The sequence below is a fragment of the Marmota flaviventris genome, chromosome 1 (assembly GCF_047511675.1).
Source record: "Marmota flaviventris isolate mMarFla1 chromosome 1, mMarFla1.hap1, whole genome shotgun sequence".
Classification (NCBI taxonomy): Eukaryota; Metazoa; Chordata; class Mammalia; order Rodentia; family Sciuridae; genus Marmota; species Marmota flaviventris.
In genome coordinates this window covers 116084131-116106578 of record NC_092498.1, presented here as the reverse complement: position 1 = coordinate 116106578, position 22448 = coordinate 116084131, and the positions used below count along the sequence as shown (strand labels likewise).

Genomic DNA, 22448 nt, shown 5'->3' with positions numbered 1-22448 from the left:
CAGTCCTCACCAGCTTGGCACGGCGGGGCCTGTTCTCACCTTCGCTTGCAGATGGCGAGTCTAAGGCACAGACGGGGACAGCCGCTGGCTGAGACCCCGCAGCTAGGAAAGACTCCAGGTTCTAACCGGCTCTCGCTGGACCCTGCAGGAGCTCCGCCTCTCCACACAACGCAACGCCAAGTTTAAACTGCAGGGTTGGAGCTACAGGAAGCCCAGTAGGACTCCTGTAAGTGCGGTGGGATGAGCCCTTGAGTGACTTCAGATCCCCCTTCCCTAGCACATGTCCTAGTGTTTGCACATAGTAGGTGGTCAACAAACATGTCCCAGGGCTTGCACATAGTAGGTGGTCAATGAACATATGTCTCAATGTTTACACATAGTAGGTGGTCAATGAACACATGCCCCAGTGTTTACATATAGTAGGTGGTCAATGAACACATATACCAGGGCTTGCACATAGTAGGTGGTCAACGAACATAAGCCCTAGTTCTTGTACACAGTAGGTGGTCAACAAACACATGCCCTAGGGTTTGCGCACAGTAGGTGGTCAACAAACACATGCCCTAGGGTTTGCGCATAGTAGGTGGTCAATGAGCGCTTGCTAGTTGACTGACAAGTTCTTTGGAGCCTCTGGGGCAGTTTGGGCCCCTCTTTCCCTGTCTCTCACAGGCGTGTTCCACCCACTGAGTCCGTGGAGGATGAGAAGGATCCTCACTTTAGGGAGGAAACTGAGGCTGGTGAGAAGTGGACCCCAGACTTAAACCCTAGTCCCCAGAACTCGGAATCCCGCATCCTTCCCCTTGACCTTGGAACCTCCTCAATGCTGCTTCAGGAGCCCAGACTCAGACCCCAAACCTTTCTAGCTCCCAGTGCTGCCTCTTGCTGAGATCCAGGGGGAATCTGTGCCACACTGGTCCCCTTCCAGCAGGGAACCCCTGTGGTTTGCTGGCCCCAGAGCCACTGGGTGCTAAGACCTTCTCTTCCCACTTTCCCACGGGCAAAATGCACCCTGAACCCAGGACCTTGGCCTTGGGCTGCCGAGTGCAGACCCCAATTCCACGAGCACCCTTGCGCCTCTTTCTCTTCCCTCCCCACCCCTGCCTTCCCCCACCCTCACCTGCAGCCCCCAGCTCAGCCCAGGGGGTCCAGCTGCCCACCGCAGGACTGGGGCTGGGGAGCTGCAATCCTTCCTTAAATTGCAGAATTCATTTTTTTTCTTTTATCCTTCATGGGTGCTGCTTTCCCTCCTGTTCCCGCCAAGGCAGGGGAGGATCTCTGCGAGTACCCCTCTCATTGCATCTCACCTAGGGCTGGGCACACAGTAGGTGCACAAGAAGTCCATCCAGTGCGCCCACACTGTTGTTCACGCTTCCCCTCCGTCTCCCACACCCCCGGCTCCTCTTGTGTCGGATTCCCTTTTGCACAGGCTCCGGCCACAGGAGGATTCTCCCTGAAGGAGGCAAGTCCCACTCATCTGTTGCTTTCTCCACCCACTTACCGGGTGGACAGGGCACGGTGATGCAGAATCAGCCCCTGCTTCCTGTCAAATGCATGCGCGTGAGCAGGTCACGTCATCTCCCTGAGTCTCCGTCAAATGGCACCCGCCTCGCTTGGTGGCTGGAGGGACTGACTCCATCCATGCCCGTGGCAGGCAGGGGACATTGAATTCAATGTGAAAATGCTGTAACTGAGGTCACTTAAACAATACCAGATATGCTGCTGTTTATTGAGCTACTACTGTGGTCGTGGGCATTAATCAAAGTATTCTATGTGCGTCATTGGTTCCGTGTTTGTGGAAGAATTATCATGTGCCAGGCACTGTCCTAGGTACCTGGGACTCACGGGCAGACAGAAAAAGACCTTTCAGAGATCCTTGTCCTTCTGAAGCTTATGTAAGAACAATGCACAGTTGTTAGCAAACCTAAAACACAGCGTCGGAAGTCACCAGTGCTAAGAGAGGGAACAGGAAACAGGTGACCTGGGCCGGCCCCCACCAACAGTGATGCTTGACCCCCCCCAGGTCCACCAATCCCAGCACAAAGGACCTGGCCAGAGTCAGACAGAGGAGAGAGGGCCACCTGGAGGGATGTCCATACCCCGGCATGGGGGGGTGACTGTGGGGACAGGCTGACGGAGCGTCCAGGCAGGGGGACCTCGTGGAGTGCGTTGGATACGACTGACCCCACCCAAGAGATGACAAAGTCGAGAGCCAGCCCTGGCTGGGCGGAAATCCATGCAGAATGGGGACCTTGAGATGCCCTGGGAGCTGGTGGCCCAATGGGACACAGCAGCACAGGCTGTGCCCCAGCTGGGCGTCAGGACCTGCCATCAGCTCTGTCCCCTGGAGTCCAGCCCCCACTGGCTTTGCCTTCAGTCCCCTGAGGGACCTGCCCTGAATGAAGGAAAGGAAGGCGTCCGTGTGTCCCCTGGGCTTGGTGCCTGTCTTGGGACATCTGCTGAGCGCAGCCCGGCCTGCTAAACCGCCTTGTCGCCTCCTTGGATACAGCGCAATGACACGGTGTGTTCTGCTCATTAGCAGGAAATCGACAGAGGCTCCTGCTTTCTGAATCACCCCTAATCTCCCTGCACCTGTTTGGGAAAAGGCAGGAGGGAAAAAATCAAGTTGGTGGTAGCACTGCCTGATAGTTCAAACACAGACACTCCAGGGCTCCCTCCACAACAGCTTCTGGGCTCTCGGGCTCCGGGCTTATTTTAAGAGGAACTCTGGCCTCCTGCCGAAGCCTCCTGTTCCTCTCCATCAATGTCACGGGTTTTGAACGTCACATCTGTCTGGGAGCAAGGGACACCTGGCAGTTTCCTCAAGAGTTGTTAAAAAATGGATATCGTCCTGTCACCCCAGCAGCTCAGGAGGCTGAGGCAGGAGGATGTGAGTTCAAAGCCAGCCTCAGCCACAGCGAGGCCCTAAGCAGCTCAGTGAGACCCTGTCTCTAAATAAAACACAGAATAGAGCTGGGGTGGGGCTCAGGGGTTAAATGCACCTGAGTTCAATCCCTGGTACCCTCAAAAAAGAGAGATACCGTGATGGAGCCCGGTGGAAGGACTGGGTACATGTTGATAAGGACTGTCCCATGATTTCTTAGGTAGGACATGCACTTCTTGGGTGGATGTCCCTAAGCTCAGAAGGAGAGTCCCTTGGCCAACCCCATGGTTCTCCCTGCGCCTGGCATTCAGACGTCCTGGGAGAGCGTGTGGGTGGGGTCACAGCACAGGGTCCCCCACATTGGCCTCCATGCATGGGCACACGCCATCCCCAACCAGCAGGTGAGTGCATACAGTAGGCACTCTGCAAACACTCCCAGTGCTGCGGCTGAGGTCCCTCCTCCGCTGACATCTCCGGGAGACACGGGGTACGTCTCCTTCTGTAAGGGGCGGCCAGACCCTCCTGGTCAGGTGACCTGGGACAAACTTCCACTCCTCTCTGAGCCTTTGCTTCCTCATGGGAAGGCAGGGACAATGACAGCAAGTACCTTTCAAGCTTGGTGGCTTGTTGGCAAGGGCCATGAGCCATCACGGGGGCCACAAGCTCTCGAGAACCTGGAGATGTGGGCCAGGGACGGAGGATGTCGGTCCAGAGCTGGAGGAGGAGAAGCGGGGGACACGCCCTCGGGTGAATGTGTCCTCCTCAGATGCCCGGGAGGCCGTGTGCGCCCTGGACAGGCACAGACCAGTAAAGACCTGCAAAATGACCGCGTTCATTCACTTAAAAAGACCTGAAGGAACAGCCGCTGCCCTGGGTCCGGGTGCCTGAGGTTGAGCTGAAGTCCCTAGGGGCCTGGCCTCTGAGTGACGTCCCAGGGTGCTGCTGTCCTGGGGCTGCCGTCACAGCCACACGCCAGGGAAGCTCCAGATGGTGGAAATGGCCCTCCTACCCTCTGGAGGTGGCAGGCCCGACATCAAGGGGCCAGCCAGCCCAGCTCGGCTCCCTCTGGGCTCAGGGGCTCCTGCAGTTGCGGACACTCCTCGGCGTCCCTGCTTGGAGAGGCACGGCCCTCCTGCCCACCCTGCCCGCGGCCGCCTTCTCCCCTCTCTGAGCCGGGATTTCCTGTCCTTGGGTTAGAGCCCACTGTGGACCTGCCTGAGCCCCCCTTAACCTGACTCTATCTGCAAAGGCTCAACTCCGTCAGAAGGTCACCCCCACAGGGGTCAGGATGGGAACCTACCTTCCGGGGTTGCAGGGAAGAGGATTGACCTACTGCCCGATCTGGAAGGTCATACCATCTGTCAGAAGGTGACAGCTACTGCAGAGAAAGCTAAGCAGGGTTAAAGAAAATTTCCAGCAATGGATGAGCAGAGAAGTCTTCTGTGAGGAGGTGACACTGAGGACAGAGAGATGAATGAAGGAGGACACAAGCCGTACAGGTAATTGGGGGAAGAGCATCACAGTTGAAAGAGCAGGTGCAAAGGTCCTGCAGCAGGGCCATACGTAGGATGGGCCAGGGCTGAATGACCGAGGGGAGGGAGGAGAGAAGCCGGGCAATCATCTTCGACGGTTACTCAAAAAGAAAGGATGTGCCTTAGAATGACCTTGTCAGGGTCGATGTTTTATAAGGATCCATGGGGAGAACAGATTGTAGAGGCCATGGGTAGAAACAGGGAAACTAAAAGAAGGGACTATTGAAGTTCTCCCAAACTCTGTTGGTCTGGTGTTTTAACTTAACCCATGAAACTCCCAGCAAGGTGACGTTCACTCAAGCTGTGTGTACTCTAAAGTCATTGAACTTTGCCAAACGTTGGGCCCGTGGACAGAGCCCCCGGAAGATGGACACCCAGCAGGAGCTTTGGATGAGCATGAATTCCAATGTCCTCGTTTCCTGCGCACCCTGTGGCCTTAAGCCCTGGCCACTGGGAACTGAGAAGCAGGCTTCGGACACATCGGTGCTCACAGCGGAGAGGGAAGGTGACCAGAACACACAGCCCCTGGGAGGGCTTCCTGGAGGAGGCGTCTGAGCTGGACGTCTAACACGGAGAGGATCTGGCAGGAGGAAGGGAGATTTGCCCCTGCTGGCCCCGGGGAAGAAGAAGAAGATCCAATTATCCAACTCCAGCCTGTCTCCGGGGGCCTGGAAGCCCAGGTGTCTTGCCAGGGGAGTTCTGGGTATCCCCCTCCTCCTCCTCCTTGGTCTTTCCCTCCCAGGGGCCGGCTATGGCCGGAGCTGTGCAGGCAGGAGGGGAATCACCGTGATCGGGACCTGCATGTCCTCCCGCAGCCCGAGCCCCTGGGACTCTCCTGTCCTGAGCAGGAGGAGGAGAGGGACTCGCTGCTCCTGCAGGCCGCGGGGAGCCACGGGGGACCGCCAGGTGGGCACCAGGCAGGGGCTCGTCCCTGGGGCAACCGGCCAGGGGCGAGGAGGCAGGTCTGCACCCCAAGGAGGCCCTGCGTGCACTGCCCCCTGAGGCTCCGTGTCCCGGGGCCCCTGCGGGGTGGGGGTGCGGGATGGAGCATGGGGAGGCACACAGGCTGCAGGTCTGGGAAGAGAGGGTTTCCATGGCAACCTGTGCTTGCCCGCAGCCTCGGTAGCTATGCAAATTCCCCAGGCTGCATCCCGACCTGGAGCCTGCACCCCCCGCGGTGGAGAGCCCAGGCTCAGGGGGGCAGAAAGGGGGTCCAAACAGCTGCTGGGAGGGGGTGCGTCTCCAGGGAGCCCTGGGCCCCGCCCTGGACACTGTCTCGCCTCTGGGCAGGGACCGTCCCAAGCCTCCTCCTGCACGGCAGGCATCCTGCGCCCCTGGGCTCAGGCCATCTGGAGGACGGACGGGCTGACCCAGTGACCACTCCCCAGCCCCCCTCACGACACCTGGCCCCTGGCGGTGGGTCAGGATGCCAGCTCCTCTCCCTGGCATCGTTATGAGGGATGCTGACCTGGTTTCTGGACTCCAGTCCCCCTCTCCGGCCAAGCGCCGATGGGCATGTGACCTTGGGACAGTCATGTCCCTCTCTCCACCTCTCCGTGCTGATGTGTCACCCCCCTGAGCCCCACAGAGCCTCACCCTGATTGTCACCATGCTGCTACTGTCACCTTTATCAGGACCTCTGTGCCGTTGACCCCTGCTGCAAAGAGGAGGTCCGGGAACAACCCTCTGTGGTAGAGAGGACCAAGCCCTCGGGCCAAAGCCGCCCTGCAGTCCCCTTTCTCTTCCCCTTTGAGACAGCTCTGGGGACAGAGTTAGTGAAATTACAAACCATGTCACCCCTGCACCAGGGCAGGATGGCTCTTGCAAAATCTCCCCTCTGCATGGGGATCTGGCTGGAAGACTCTCCTACACAATCCTCAAGTCAGTGGGGTTCCCCAGTTCAGAGCCTTACAGGACAGCGTCCTTCCCCGTGGGAGAACAGTGACCCCAACCAGGGTCAGTCCACCCCGGCACTCCCGGCCCTGGCTCACGCAGTCTGAGTGTTGGGCGCACAGTAGGCACTCGTATTCACCACCAGCAAGAAAAGGGGGGAAGGGGAAACGGCAGACAGAAGAGTGGAGTGTGGTCACATTCCGAGCCCGCCCTTCCCTGCCATTCATCAGAAGGGTCCACTGTCACCCTTATTATTAATCACATTCTTCTCATGATCACGATTACTAGGAGCCCTACACCGTCCAGACAGAAGCAGACCCTCCCTGTCTCTTTCAGTAGAAAAGATCATCTTCATTCCCACTCTGACCCCAGACTTTTTTTCTTTTTCTCACCAATGCCCGAAGGCAGAAATGCAATAGCATTTCTAATGTGCAAGAGTATCAAAGTTTGCAAGCTGCTAGTGCGCTCCCTTACAATGGAGTCAATTAATCCTACAACCTTTCTCCTGGTCTGTGGCTGTTAATTGAATTAAATGAGATAATGTTTTCTGAGTATTTAGTGCTCTGCCTGGGAATGCTGTTGCCTAGAGTTAATCTGTCCTGGGAGCAGTTGTGAGCGTGGTGGCGGCTCTTGGTTGGGATTATTAAGACCTCCCTGCGGGGACACAGCCCCTTGGAACTTACAAGGCACTTTCCATTTCCTCAGGATACTGCCTGGGTCTCGATTTTCCCATCAGACAAAGGGGAGTCTGGTGTGAACAAGGTGTGATGGTGAGGGCCTGGCAGACATGGAGCTGAGAGGTGGCGAGAGCCCCGCCTCATCTGTAGGAAGACCCCAGGCCCCCACCCCTGGTGGGGAGTGGTGGTCGGGTTGGGTTCCTTTCCCTGCGTCAGGTTCTGGTACCGGGGGCCCTTGAGGGTGGACAGGTGCTACCTAGGTCCTCGCTGAAGCAGCTCAGGGGCAGAGCTGGGCCCACAGATCTGGTTCACCCCCAGCTCTGCTGGGCCCTTTTCCTCTACTCTGGGACGAACAGTGACCCCTCCCCACACACACCAGATCCACATCTCCCTGGGACCGTGGTGTGTACCCCGTCTGGAAAGTGGGGGCCTGCAGGTGCAGTTGACTAAAAGGAGGTCATACTGCATGAGGGAGGGACCTACACGGAGGACTGACGTCCTTCAGAGGTCACGTGACGATGCAGAAAGAGGCACTCGGGGAAGAGCATCCTGTGACATGGATGACCCGGCTGAGAGCCAGGGAAGGCCAAGGACTCAGGGGCCACCAGGACCTGGGAGAGGCCTGGGGAGGGTCCCCCTAGAGCCTGCAGAGGCCAGGGCCCTTGATCTGGGACCTCTCACCCCCTGAGTTGCGAGGGGATGAAGTTCTGCTGTTTTAAGCCGCCCAGCTGCTGGTCAGTCTTCACGCAGACCTAGGACACCCACGCACCCTCGCTGGGCCTCGGTCTCTGTGAGTGGGGACCAGTGGGCAGACGCTCGGCCTCTGGGTCAGATCCCGTGAGAGGACCCACGTGAAACTCTTGGAAGAGAGCAGACGCATGCACAGCCCCCTGACGACCACACCGCGGTCAGCCTGGACCAGCAGAGTCTCCCACTGAGGCAGCCTGCAGCCTCCAGAGTGTCCACATGGCCAACGGACTCCCATGAGGAGGCCTGGACTCCTCCATCTCTGCCTCCGTGGCCACCCTGGACAGTGACCACCGTGTGTCCCCAGGATGGCAGGATGAGAAGGAGTGACAGCAGCAAGACCTGGACCAAGACACGGTGACCACCTAGCACCTGGACCTACTGTGTGCCAAGCACTCAGTACCCAAGACATCCAGCACCCAGAGCACCTGCAGGGTCAGTGTCACAGTACTGTCTCCAAGCTCAATGTCTTCACCTGCAAAACTACCTCAGAGGAGCCCGGAGGAGGATCCACTGGGGAAACAGAAGGCCTTGCACACAAATGTTTAGTAAGAACTACCACTGGTATTTTGTAATGATCTCGTTTTCACACTTGAGAAACTGGAGGCACAGAGAGGTCAAATAACTGGCTCCAGGTTGCACAGCCCCAAAGAAGCAATTGACCCAGGATTTGGAAGTGGGATTTAGACTTGGATCTCCTGCCTCTCGTCTCTGGAGAGGAAGGTCACTGCTCCTGCTTCCTGCAAGGAGCTGGGATGGCTGGGTTGGTGGGGGTAGATTTTCAACCCTGAGAGATTAGGCAGATGTTATATAAGACGCTGAGTCCACCTCACCTGGTGTCCATCAGCAAGCGAGAAAGGACTCGGGCATGAAGCCAAGGATCCTGCCGGAGGGACCCCACCGCAGCCTGGCAGGAGAGCCCGGCTGCAGGGCAGGTAGACTGTGGGCGAACCCTTCTTAAGAGAGCCAGGCACCTGCTCTTCCTCTGTGCCCCTTGAGGTGGGCTCCTCTGTCATTTCCGGGACACCTCAGTGGTACCCATCTCACCCGGGGCCAGGGGGGCTCGCAGGCCCTGAGCTGAGGGTGGGGGGCTGGACCTGTCTCCAGACACACATTCAGATGGCGTCGTCGGAGCCAAGGGGTGGGCAGGCTGCAGCTACCCTCCTGCAGCAGGAGGTGGGCCCTGCTGTCCACTCCCCGCCCCGTCCCCCACCGGCCCACCCTTCCCCCATGGATCTCTGAGGCTGACGGGCCACCCGCCACCCACAGCAGCCAGCAGCATCTCCTGGGAGCTCCTCAGAACCGCAGACTCTTGGACCCCATCCCAGGGCTGCGGAATCCAAATCTGCATTTGTAGCAAGCTCCCCAGACGCCCCCAGGCACATCCAAGTTCAGGCAGCACAGGCCGAGCATCAGGAAAGCGCTGGGGTGGGAGGGACACTGGGAAGGCAGCCGCTTCGGCTCCCGTGATGTCTGTGCTTATTTTGGATTTCACGTCTGAAGGTCACACTCCACTTGAGATCCTTGAAAAACCTTTGGCCAGAATTGTCCCTGCTATGCTTGGGATGTTGGATGACCCCCCAAAGTCCCTGTGTTAACAGCTTGATCCCCAGGTGGTGCAATTGGGAGGCAATGGGTTCTTTAAGAGGCAGGGCCTGGTGGGAGTCTTTAGGTTATTGAGGGTGTGTCCTTGAAGGGGGTTGTGGGACCCCAGTCTCTTCTTCTCTCACTCTCTCTCTTTCCTCGGCTTCCCAGCTGATGAGGTGAGCAGATCAGCCCTGCCACGCGCCCCCCACAAGGACATTCAGCACAATCACCAGTGGCCCAAAGCAATACATCTGCTGATCTTGGACCTGAAGCTCCAAAACTTTGAGCCAAAACAAAACTTTTCTGTTTATAAGCTATTTTTCCTCAGGTGGTTCACTATAGTGATGGACAGCTGACCAATACGACCCTTCAGCCCCATATATCTGACCACACTCAATTTCCTTGAAATGGACAGGGAGTGATGTTCATTACAACAGCAAACAGTCTTTGAGCCGGGCATCTGACAGCTTAAGAAGCTTTATCTTACTTAATCCTCACACCTCCCTGGAGAGGAGGGCATCATTATCCTCCCCCATTTCTAGGTTTGGAATTGGAGATAGTATTGGCAGCCCAGGGCCCCGTGGCCAGTGAGTTACAAGCTGGGCCCTGCAGCAGGTCTTTCGGTTAACAAGCCTCTCTTTGGCCACAAGGGAACTCATCTTGATGCACCAGAAAAATAGCCAACATAATCCTTGGTTCCAGCTCTCTGCTCTTATATGAAACACATCTGCTCACCCCTCTCCCCCATCCTTTGAGGGGCTACTGTTTATTTATTTCACCTGTCCCCAGACTTTTCTTCAGGCTGCATTGAAAATACCGTAAGACAAGACCTCAGGCCCTTTAACTTCTTTATTTTTGGATCCACAGTGGCTGGGCTTCTTGTTTGCATGTAGTAGGTGCCTAGTAAACATTGGTCAAATTTCCTTTATTTATGTAGCTCAATTATTATACAGTCCATCACCAGTAGCTCATTATCACTTCGTTGAACTGTTTAGTTGGATTTGATTTATGGTCTGCTTCCCAGTGGGGGCATTATTGCCTCCCGAGGGGCTGGTTCTTGGCTTCCTGCGTGTGTAACGCTCAGATCTACATTCTGTGCATCTACAGAATATCTGCACTATTAAATTTTCATGGAAAATGATTTAAAAGGGCTCCCAAGTGAGTGATAATAATATTTTTTAAAAAAGATTTGATACACAGGTTCATAATAGAATTCATTCAAAATTAAATTAAAAAAAAAAAGAAACCCAGATCACAAAACACAAATAGAAGACATGATTAAATGATTCACCAGGCCAGCGGAAGCCTCATGGGAACGCTCACCCTCCGTGGAGGTCAAGTCCAGCCGCTGAGAGGACCCCGGAGAGACCACGTTACATGTCGAAATCAGCTTAAAATGTTGAAACCGGCACTCTGGTAAGGTGACAATGACACCGGTAGGCTCGGCTGTTTTGTGGCTTGCAGGATCCCTTAGGACAGCGGCCTGCATTTCTGCCCAGCAGGAGGATCTTCGTGCCCTTTGACCAAAGGAATTCAACCCAGGGAATCTGCGACCAGACGTGGATTCAATGGTACAGCAAGCTGTGCGCAGGCGCTCATCGGCTATGAAGCCTGCAGAGGGGCTGCACTTAGAAATGTGCCCTTCCCCGCCATCCCGACCTGCGTTACCCACCCCCCAGCTTCCCCACCTGGGGAGGGCTGCAGGCTTCACTGCAGAGAATGCTGGACCCTTGGGATTCCAAAGTTTGAGCAATGCCCCCAAACAGCACAGGAGCTCCCCCTCCCAGGACGTGGAAGAGAAGGACTCTCTGGGTGCTTTATGAGCTTGGGTCAAATGCCACAGGATGACGTCAGCCTGAGAAGCCAAAACCTCACAAGCCACTCTGGTGTGTCCACGTCTCCAGCACAAGGGCCTTGCCGGAGGCAGACCGGTGAGGGCCACCTGCAGCAGGTGTCTGTGCATCTGACGGTGTGCATTCAGCAGGAGCATCCTGAAAGCCCGTGCAGGGCAGGCAGCATCCAGACACCCAGAATCCAGAAAGAAACAGGGACCTGCCCTCATGGCGCACACAGCCGTGTGGGTCAAATGGTGTAAACTTGCACCTGAGAGCTGTGGTGTTGTCCCCGAGGGGTTGGGGCCAGGGCAGGGCATCCAGGGGGCTGAGGATAAGCTGAAGTTCAAAGGAGGTCTAAAAGAGGAAAAAGCAGGAGTAAGAGTCCCACGTGCGAAGAAAAGCCTGTGGTCCTAGTGGTCCGCCCCTGCCATCCCTGCTCATAAAAGAGACAGGAAAATGAAGGAGGCAAGACAAAAACAGGGAGGAGGATGAACAAGGAGGTGAAGAAACAAATAAGAGCCCAGGTGGAGAGTGGGACATTCAAGGGTGAAAGGGAAACGTGCGCGGAAGAATCCGTGGACACAGGCACGAGAGAGCGGGAAGGAAGCCGCAAGCGAATGAGAAGCGGGTTTCCTCCCTGGTGACATCTCTCGGTGGCCAAAATGGCCAGAGGGTTCGGTTGCAGGAATGGAATGTACAAGCACGCAAGAGACCTCCAGGCTCGCTGGGTGTTGTGAGCTACAGTTCGCAGCCTGGGCTGCAGCGATGGAGAAGCCTTAGTGACCTTGGGCCTCGGGGTCACCCCTAGCAGTGGTGGTGTAGTGGGTCGGGGTGTGGCCCAGGCACGCAGCTTGTTGAAAGGTCCCTGCGTGGCTCCGCGCAGTTACAGGCCAGGAATGACCAGTGTAAGGGACCCGCTGCACGGTTGGGGGCCTGGACCAACAGCCTCACCTGGGACCGTATCTTGTTAGAGACACCAGGTCTCAGACCCCTCCCCAGGCCGCTGTATTAATCCATAACAGACACCACGGACTGGTAATTAATTCATGAACAGGAATTGTTGGGCCCATCTTCTGGAAGGCAGGGAGTCCCGCGCTGTTTCATCCCATGGCGGAAGGCGGATGGGAAAGAGAAAGAGCGCCAAGCTCCAGCCACGCCCACCCTGACCCCCGTGGCTCTTCAAGGCCCCCCCTCCCAACACCAGCCTTGGGGACTATTTTTGCAGCACATGAACTTAGAGAGAGACATTCAAACTACCGCGTGGACTGAGTTGGGAGCACGAGGGAGGTGCCCGCCATCCGGGTCTGAACCAGTCCTCCAGGTGACTCCGATGCTCACTCAAGTCTGACACCCACTGTCTGGGAGGGATGGTGTCCTCTACTGAGATTCCTAAAGGGGACGCATTCTCCTGTTACAGCAGAGAAATACAGCAGAGAAATCGCAGGTTAGACCCACAGGTCAGTACAGATTCCCTGGAGCGACAGAGCCACCCTGGTCTAGGCCAGTGGTTCTCAAAGGGGTAGGCATAATTGAACCCCCGACCGACATCAGTTGACGTCTGGAGCCCCTTTTTATTTTCAGAACGGAGTTTGAAAGGGGCGCACTACTGGCATTGGAGATGCCATTGAAATTCTACACCACAGGGGCACCCCCCACCCCAAAGATTTCTCCGGATTCGATTCCAATTTCTTCTTGAAGGCTGGACTGGACAGGATAGGGACCCTGCTCCGCCCCTCCCCCTCCCCAGGACCTCCCCGCTTAACCCGGGTCGCGGTATGAACGTCGCCTCCTCTGCACAGACACCATCTCCAGCCACCTGAGATTAAGAAGTCCTGCCAACGACACCAAGTTAGGTCCATGGACACGGTGACACTGGAATCTTAGCAGAGAAGCCCCTGATGGGACTTTCTTTCTTCCCAACCTTCCTGAAATCATAGGATGAAACTGGAAGGGACCCCACGGAGTCCTGTCCAACACCCTCAGTTTATAGACAATGAGACAAGCCAGAGAGAGGAAATCCCTTCCTGATCCCACTATGATTCCATAAATACTTACTAAAGATGTCCTGGGTCCAAAGTCCCATGGTGTCAGGAAGGACATAACCCGTGGCAGACCAGGCAGATGACCCCTGTCCTCACGGAGCCCACAGTAAACATGACATCAGTGTCATTAGCAGGACTTCTTAATCACAGCTGGCTGGAGAAGGTGTTGTGCTGAGGAGGTGACAGTGGTACTGAGATCCGGGATGAGGGTCCTGGGAAGGGGGTGGGGACGGTGCAGGGTCCACCCCATCCCTGGGGCTCCAGCCTTCAGGAAGAACCTGGCTTTTCCCCGCGGCGCAGCATCCACTGCTCACTGATCTGGAGGGAAACAGACATTTAACTGCAGCCGGGATCCAGAGCCTTACAGCAGCCCCGGGGAGTTTATCACATCTGAGACTCTGATACCATCTGTATTAGAAACGAGAATCCGACCAGACTGCTCATGAAAGATTAGCTGGAGTTCTTTCGGGAGAATAAATGGCTTATACCAGCTCTGGCCCACTTTATCTGCCTACTCCTGCCAGTCAGCCGCCCTCTGCCTTCCATCACGATGGCCATGCGAGGACTCCTGAAATCAGTCTGTCGTTTTCAATTCATTTCAACTAAAAAAGTCTTTTGTGAGCATCCACTCGGCCCGGGTCTGGGTGGAGAGTTGCAGGGACCAGGGGGCGGAGAGGAAGCTCAGCCTTTACCTTTGAAAGCTGCATGGGCTCCCAGGAGTGGATTTTTTTACACATCCATTCATTCAACAGATGCCACCTGAGCAGACCCGCTGTACCAGGCACTGAGGATGCAGAAAGCAAAGACCCCAGCCCACACTCACATGGCATGTGCCCTATATGCCAACGGTTACACAGAAGCATGACAATAGAATAGGGAGTCATCAACCCAGCCCAAGTGTCCCAAGGGTCCTCCTGGAAGAGATGATACCTGAGAGGAATGAGTGGTCAACCAGATGCAGGAAGGAGACCAAGGCACCAGCAGGAGCCACGCACAGACAGCAGAGCACATTTGGGGCTAAGGAAAAGCAAACAAACTGGCATGGTGTTAAGGCTTTGGTGGAAACTACCTCATTTACACTACCATGACCTCTGGTACAGGCACGAATGTACTATTTCCTATTTTTGCAAGAGGAAAATGGAGTAGAAGGACATACATATAACTATCAAATTGTAGAATTGGATCCAAACCCAGACAGCCTTACAGTCGGACCTATGTTTCTAACAATTGTGCTATGTAATGAATCTTTCTAGAAAATGATATATAATGCTTTATACTTGGATAATTGAATTGTAAAATGTCAGAAGTAAGGAGGAGAGTTTAGGCTATAAATGCAAGCCTGGACTGGAATTGAGGAGCCTTAATCCCACTGACAAACTTTATGCAGGACTAAGTGATGTAAGCTGTAATCCTAGCCACTTGGGAGGCTGAGGTAAGAGGATCTCAAGTTCAAGGCCAGCCTTAGCAACTTAGCAAGACCCTGTCTCAAAAATAAAAAGTGCTGGGGATCTAACTCAGAGATAGAATTCTCTGGGTTCAATCTCTAGTAAGTGAAAAGAGTCAGACCTTATTTTGAGGATAAATTCTGAACAATTTTAAGCAAAGGAGTAATATGTCATATTTGAATCTTAGAAAATCATGGAAGGTGGATCTTCTGGAGAGAGAGAGAGAGAGAGAGAGAGAGAGAGAGAGAGAGAGAGAGAGAGAGGGAGATTGGAGTCAGGGAAGTCAATGGGGAGGGAGGCAAGGGTCCAGGCTAGAGATGAAAATAACTTAGAACAGAGGTAAAGGAAGTTGAGAGAATGAATGCGACTTTGCGATTGAGTGGCTACAGAGGGAGCAGGAAGGGATATTTGCAGAATTGTGGCTTCAAATAAGATGATCACAACAGCTGAAATGAGAAGAAAATTCTCTTTTCGTCCAAAATGAGTAAAAGAAAACAGGCTTAAGGGTAATTTGGGGGCTATGATGTGAAGATGAAATGGCTTTCCCCAAGACAGGCAAGATAGTCATTCTTGCTATCTCCTCTATACTAATAATCTTGCAAAGAGTGGGGGCAAATATTCTCTAACTATAGTCATGATCTCAACATAGAGCTTTGCCTTGAAGGACCACCTGAGGAGCAAAGAAAGAGGAGGAACCCATGGAATCGCAGCTGGAAGACTCTGCTGCAACCAGCTCTCTTTCTTTGCTCAGCCTGCCAAGATCCAGAGAAGTCAGAAGAGGCAAAAACTGAGTACAAGTACTGAAAATGCAAGTGAGAGTATGACAAAATAAGAGGTTAAGAGGGAAAAGAAGGAGACTGGACTTGGAGACAGAGAGACCCTCAGGTGTATTTACACAGCTGTAGGAGCTTTTAAGGGCACCATCTCTTGAGGTCTCTGTCCAGCACAGAAATGCCTCAAGCATTTACAGGAAGTGCCCATGTGAGCCGCTGTCCGTTGTCCTGAAATCTCTTTGTTCTCCACACTATTTAAAGTGTCTTCTAATATGGAATGCTGAGGCGGAGCATATCTGTCCCATCTCTCCCAGGGTTTATCATTTCTTTTAATCTCTTGATGAAAAGTTTGTGATTCCTGTACTACTGGAGAAAAAAAAAACTGAGCCATGACTTAGGTGTGACTAGGTAGGCATCTACATTTATCAACATCTGATTGTGTTTCCAAAAATTACAAAAGTATTTTACCTTTGGAAACTTGAGTGATAAAATCTTTCCCTATATCCTGGTTGGGCATGCTTAAGGTCATTATGAAGGAAATGAAAAATTAAATGATTCACTATCCAAAGATGAACATCAGCTTGGGGCATGTGTTCAGTGTGTTCAACTAACAAACATTTCTTGATCACATTTTGTACTTCAAAGAGTCAGGAAGAAAGGGCATAGAGATGGACTGTGGTTCCTGCTCTCCATGAAACTTACAGCCTAATGGGGAAGACAGACATTGAGCAATGAGTTACAGGAGAAAATATTTTGTACATAGGAGACTAGTGGTGTGTGCCTACTAGACATAAGGCAGATGTGCTGGAGAATATGAAATTGGGACCAGCTGCAGTGGCTGATGCCTGTCATCCCAGCGGCTTGGGAGGCTGAGGCAGGAGGATCGCAAGTTCAAAGCCAGTCTCAGCGACAGCAAGGTGCTAAGCAGCTCGGTGAGACCCTGTCTCTAAATAAAATACGAAATAGGGCTGGGGTGGGGCTCAGTGGTCGAGGGCCCCTGAGTTCAATCCTGTTACCCCAAAATAAAAAGAATATGAAATGGTGATGTCTCTCCATTCAAAGAATATAGTTGCAAATGTGGTGTAGACACAGGTATAGCAACAGAGAGAGTGGGTCAGACCTGAAGGATAGTGGTCTTTCAGAGACATCAGACTGGATTGGGGTGACTGGAAATGGCTTTGAGGAAAAAGTGCCATTTGTCAGAGGACCAACACAGAGAACAGTGGATTTCAGTCAAGTGAGTGTCCTAGAGGTGAGGAAGAGTGGTCCAGGATGATCAGGAATCGGAGGGAAATAAGATTGAGAGGTGTGTCCAACTTGGCTCCAGAAGTTCTCGAAAACCTCGTCAAATCATCTGGATTTTGTCTCCAGTTGTACTACATAAGAGAGGAATTCTGAGAGCAATAATCTGGTGACAAGGGGTAGAAGGGGGACATATGGAACTCAGGAGGCACTGACCTACAGATGGAAGTTCAAGATCTTTTTTTAATGGAAATTTGAGATCCTTCTTGGGAGAACATGTGTGGTAGGTATGAGACCCATCTCTCCTCCTGTGGATCTGCAGATATACCTAGGAATAGGAGGGAAAGACACTGAGCTGGATGTGGCAGGGAACCAGGATGCAATTCAAAACACTCATCCATCCATCCACCCATCCATGTCTTCAAGTGTTTCTTTAGCCTCTTCTATGCACGGACATCAGAGCTGCGGCTACTAGTTAGGTACACACAGATACCAAGCCACTCTGAAGCTTCCTCCCTGGTCAGAAAGACAGATGTGGAGGCTGAGCGAGTAACCAGAGGTCAGAGCACTCAGGGAACATGGGGCAGGGGCTGAGATAGTCTAGAAATCTGTGAAGGTGGCATTCAAGCGGAGAGCCTGAATCCTGAGTAAGGAGCTGCCACTCGTCCCCAGGAGGACCAACATGGGCGGGTTGATGCTCCAAGTCCAAGACACGGAGCTCAAGTTATTTGTCAAGACAAGGCTCAGTCCCCAGGGAGAGTCCAGCATGAGGTCACCAGAATCTCAATGCAAATCCAACTCAAGATGATGCAACCAGCTCAAAACTGAGTGGCCACATCCCTTTACCCTTCTTCCCGTGATCTTGCCCTGCTACACTGATGACTCCTGTTTCACTAATGCCATCTCCTCTAGGAAGCCTCCCTGGGCACCGTCTTCTGGTTCTCCTAAACTCCTATGGCAAGAACTCCGGGTGCCAGCCAGCACTCCCATGCTGCCCATGGTCTCCTGGGTGCTGGACGCCACATGATGTAGCCCTTCCCTCAGTCTCATCCCACAACTACATTGGAGGCTGATGTTATTACCCTGATAATATAACTACTCAGGGTCCACAATTTGATTCCAAATCTTGCTCCACTGCTTACTGTGTGACCTGAGGCAAGCGTGTGCCCTCTCTGATCCTTGTTATCTTCATCTGAAAGACAAGGCTGGTAGTAGCCCCTACCTGTCCAGGTGCAGTGAGGATTAAAGGGAATGTTCAAGTCCACCACTTAGGGCATTTCCCCCTCACCCCTGTCTCCGTGTCACCATGACTCTGATAAATGATATAAGGTACTCAAGGTAACACAGAGAGTGAGTGGAGACCTGTGGGTTTGGACTGGAGCCTCTCTGACTCCAGACGCCACCTTGTCCCCATCCTGCTGCAGTACGGTCGCTGGTCCCTTTCATCTTCTTCAACTATGCATCGAGGACACTCAGGGACAGGTCAGCTCTGCACAACATCTCTCTCAACCTCCCCAACCACCGTCTGAAATAGCCACCCCCCCTCCTGCAGAGGCCTGGGGGTAAGCTTTGGCCCCTCCCCTCCCACACACCCCCCACACCCAGCCCAGTCCCGGGACTTCTCGACTCCAAACCAGTCTGTCCTACATTTCATTCCCCTTGGAGACCCATGGCTTCATGGTCTCTCCCCTGGACTCCTCTCTGTGTTTCCAGCTCTCCCACTGTCCAAGTTCCAGCTGAGAGCAGAGGGGTCTTTGTAATATGGTCAGGTCACCTCTGCCCCCATGTTTAAATCTGCCCCCGTGGCCCTGGAGACACATCTGAACCCTTCACGTGGACCGCTGTTGGCTGTCTCCCAGGACAAGAATTCTAATCACAAAATGGACCGCGAGGAACACAAAGAATAAACCCAGAGTCGTTCCAATTTTGGATTCTTGGCCAGCTGAGATGCATTTGCTAGGGCAGGCACTGCAGGGGCAGAGTTCATATCTGATGACCACCAGGGCATGGAAGAGGACAGCAGGACACAGACTCCACCTGAGCTGGCGGGAAGGAAGCACCAGAAGCAAGAAGAGTTATGTTGGACTCAGGCCCTTGGGCTGGTGTCTTGTTCCTTTTGCTCTTCAGCTGTGTGACATTGTGCAAGCCAACTAACCTCTCTGAACTTCAGTTATGGTTATTTGTATACAGATACAAATGAAGAAGATGGACAAAACAGGCTGCACGTCTTCTAAGGTTTAACACCAAAATAGGGCATTAGAATGAACCAGATGAAATTACCTACATGACCTTGTTCTTTTAACCTATGAAAATAGTCATTGCATGATACATCAAACTGCGGGTTGGTAGACTTTTCTCTAAAGAGTCAGATAGTAAATATTTGAGGCTTTGGGGTTACTCAGTCTCTGAGGCGACTATTGAACTCCATCCTTGTAGCCTGGAAGCAGCCAGAGACAATACCTAAAAGAAAAAAAAAATGCATGGCTGTGTCCCAATAAAGCTTTATTTACAAAACCAAGTGGAGGGCCAAATGTGAGCCAATTCCTACTTTAAATCCCTGGACTTTCTGTGGTCCAAAGGAAAGGGGAATGACAGGGATGTGAAGTTTAGGATGTCCATGGAGTAGCTGCATACCCAGGACAGTAGCTGCCAGGAAATGGGACAATGTCCCTCCCTCCTTTCCTCCTATCCTCTTCCAAGGACAATTGGAGACAAATACGATGCACCAAATCTCACAGGTCGTGGTGCATTCCTATTGCACTGGCTGTGTCTGAAGCTTACAGGCAGGACCACCTGCGGCTGACCCCTCCTCTGTCTGTCTCCCACTCTCGATGACATCATGGACAGCACTTCAGGGTCCCGCACGCCCTCCCTGAGGCTGGTCCTCCTGCAGATATCCCCATGGGAGGAGATGGAGATGGTGCTGCTCAGACAAGAGCCCTCAAGTCGTCCCGCGCACAGCTTCCTGACCTGGGTCCCCTTAGCTGGAGCTCTGCCTCATACACATCCGGATCCGCCCTGCCTGAACAGACACTCGTGTGTGCAAGTTCTGGGCTGGGAAGGAAATGAATACTTCCACCAAATTAGGCCAAGTAATACCCGTCTTCTCTAGGGGCAGATTATTTAAATAGCATCAAAATCAATTTCCATGCCATTAAATATTCTGGTCTGTGTTTTAATTGAGACGATTACATATTCCTCAAAAAGAGAAGAGCTATTTGAAGAATGGTGTCTTTTTCTCTCTCCCTCTCGCTGGAACCGGCAAGGAAAGCACCTCGGAGAGATGCAGACCGCCCATTAGCCCGCCTCGGTTCCAATTCATCTTCTCTAGAGCTAACCCGGTTTATTATTTTTCTTTAAGATATAAAAATGGAGCTCCAAGAGGCACCCAGGGTGCTGGGAACTCTGAGTTCTTCAGATAGAATAAACCAGGTCATTCTCTCTCCTCCTTAAGGAGGGCTGTGGGTGGTAGGCGCTGTCCTTAATGTCCCATTACCTGGCTGGCGTGGCTGGCTAAGGAGGGGGAGAGGAGGGTCAGCCCCAGCCCGTCTGTCGCAGGGCCCCCTCCTGATTCAGTAAACATCTCGATGGCCCCTTCCACGGGGCAGGTACTTACTCCTGCTCCCCGAAAGAGCTCCCAGGCCAGGGAGGACCTTGTGCCTGAAAACAGTTATTAAAATGCAGCCTACTAGAGCCCAGAAACCACAGGGCCCCCAAAGTGTCCTCGTGGCTGTCCTGCTGGTCACAACTCATTATTTGTGACAGTGTTTGTTTCATGCCTGGCTTTCCCTCTAGGCTTGGGGCAGAGACCGAGTCAGCTCTGCCTCCGCTGTGGCCACCACTGGAAGAGGGGCGGGCCGGAGGGAGGGGCTCCATCCAAATCACAGTCATTGCCAGGACAGTGAGTGGGTGGCTGGTTGGGGCTGCGGGCACGATGCAGAAGAGCTCCTGTCTCTCCCCAGGGGGTTGTGATGATGTCTGCAGAGAGATGATGTCAGGGCCGAGGCATGTAGGATGAGCTGGAGGTTCCCCAATGACCCATGAGAGAGTAGGGGCTGCAGCCAAGGGAAGGGCATGTTCAAGGTCATGTTGACAGAAGTGACCCCAGAGCTGATGCTCACTGAGTGTCTTCTGTGTTCTACGCTCTGTCTGTGCATCTGCCATTGTGATTCTCATGATTACCCTCAAGGGGCTGCTCCTACCCATTTCACAGATGAAGAGACTGTGGTCAGAGTGGTAAACTCTCTTAACTCTCACTATTAGGAAATGGTGGGGGGGGAACATTTTTCAGTGGATTCTGTGACTCTGAGTGTGGCTGGAACCAGTGGTTTTTTCCTACCTGCTTTCTAAAATATGAAGTTTGGAAAGGGACAAGGGGTTGGACACAGCTGTAAAGTGAGTGCAGGAAGGTTGGACTTGGTGTTGGAAATGGAGACAGAGACCCCTCTGTGAGGAACCTCACAAATGCTAGGCTCAAGATCTTGAACTTCCAGCTGAGTGCAGTGGCCCACGCCTGTTATCCCAGCAGCTCAGGTGGCTGAGGCAGGAGGATCACGAGTTCAAAGCCAGCCTCAGCCACAGCGAGGCACTAAGCAGCTCAGTGAGACCCTGTCTCTAAATAAAAATACAGAATAGGGCTGGGGATGGGGCTCAGGGTTAGAGGGCCCCCAAGTTCAATCCTCAGGACCAAAATAAATAAAAGATCTTGAACTGCCATCTGTAGGTCAGCACCTCCTGAGTTGTCAGGGGCTCTGCCCGATGGCACTGCCATTGTCTGAGACAAGGATAAAGTGTCTACAGCTTGTTTTGGTGTCATCCTTCCCAACTGTCCACGAAGAGTGAACTTGGGGGTTGCTGGCAGGGACTTCAGAGGGATCAGGCAGGGTAAGGCCCGGGGGAGGAGGGGGCTGCCAGGATGGCAGGGGAGGTGGCCGAGGGTGTCAGAGGCAGGAGGCAGTTAGAGGCTGAACTCAAGACCCTCAGATGGAGGTGCATGAAGGGGGTCCTGCCCGCATCTGGCCCTTGACATCGAAGCAGCCCGCATTCCCAGCGGGCCCAGTGGGGAGAGGGTGAAATCGCACGTGGAACTGAGCAGACAAGGCCGTGTTGCTTCCGTGTGGACCAAAGGGCTCCCTTCAGGGCACTCCATGCCTGTGGCGTGTGGCCCAGGACACCAACCACATTCCCATCAATTTCCTTCCAAAGCCTCCCCTGCCTTGGGAGTTCCTCCACCCAGGGAGCAAAACCTGGCTGGTGCGGCCGGAGGTGGGCTGGCCAAAGGCTCCGTGACTGTCTCGCTCAGAGCCAGCCTCTCCAACCAGCCTCCCCTTCCAAAGGAGGTCACCCGTGCCAACAGACACTCGTTGGAGTTAGATCACAGCACAGCTTAGAGCAGTAGGAGGAGTCCTGGGGGCCTGGTCTCCCACACTCTCTGTCCTAGGGGACACTGAGGCTCCCTCAAGAGGGCCAGCTTGGTTAGGGTCACTCAGTTACTAAGCGCTCTTCCTTAGCCGGCCCGGGTGTCAGCCCTTCTGCATGATGATCCCTCTCCCTTCAGTAGCCAGAGGGTCCCCTTGTGCATCAAAGGCCCTGGAGCCCGCCGATGGACGTAGAAAGGGATCCACGGGAGGAGCAGGGTGCACACCAACCGGGCCTCTCCGCCTCAGCTCCATGATGCGAGGGTGGTCAGCCCTGGCTGGGAGCTAACCTGTGCGTTGCAGGATGAGAAGCAGCATCCTTGGCCTCTGCCCACTAGATGCCAAGAGCACCCCTGCCCCAGGTCCCCTGGTGGGCA

The 22448-nt window shown here is 53.8% G+C and overlaps 1 protein-coding gene across 1 annotated transcript in view; it reads left to right on the top strand.

Annotated features, from left to right (window-relative positions):
* Positions 1 to 3250: 3250 nt before the first annotated feature.
* Sez6l (seizure related 6 homolog like) overlaps positions 3251 to 22448 on the top strand; it is a 90044-nt gene continuing 70846 nt past the window's right edge. The window contains 2 exon segments of the mRNA XM_071609562.1: positions 3251 to 3282; positions 5156 to 5319. Of these exon segments, the coding sequence (XP_071465663.1) occupies positions 3251 to 3282; positions 5156 to 5319 (196 nt within the window).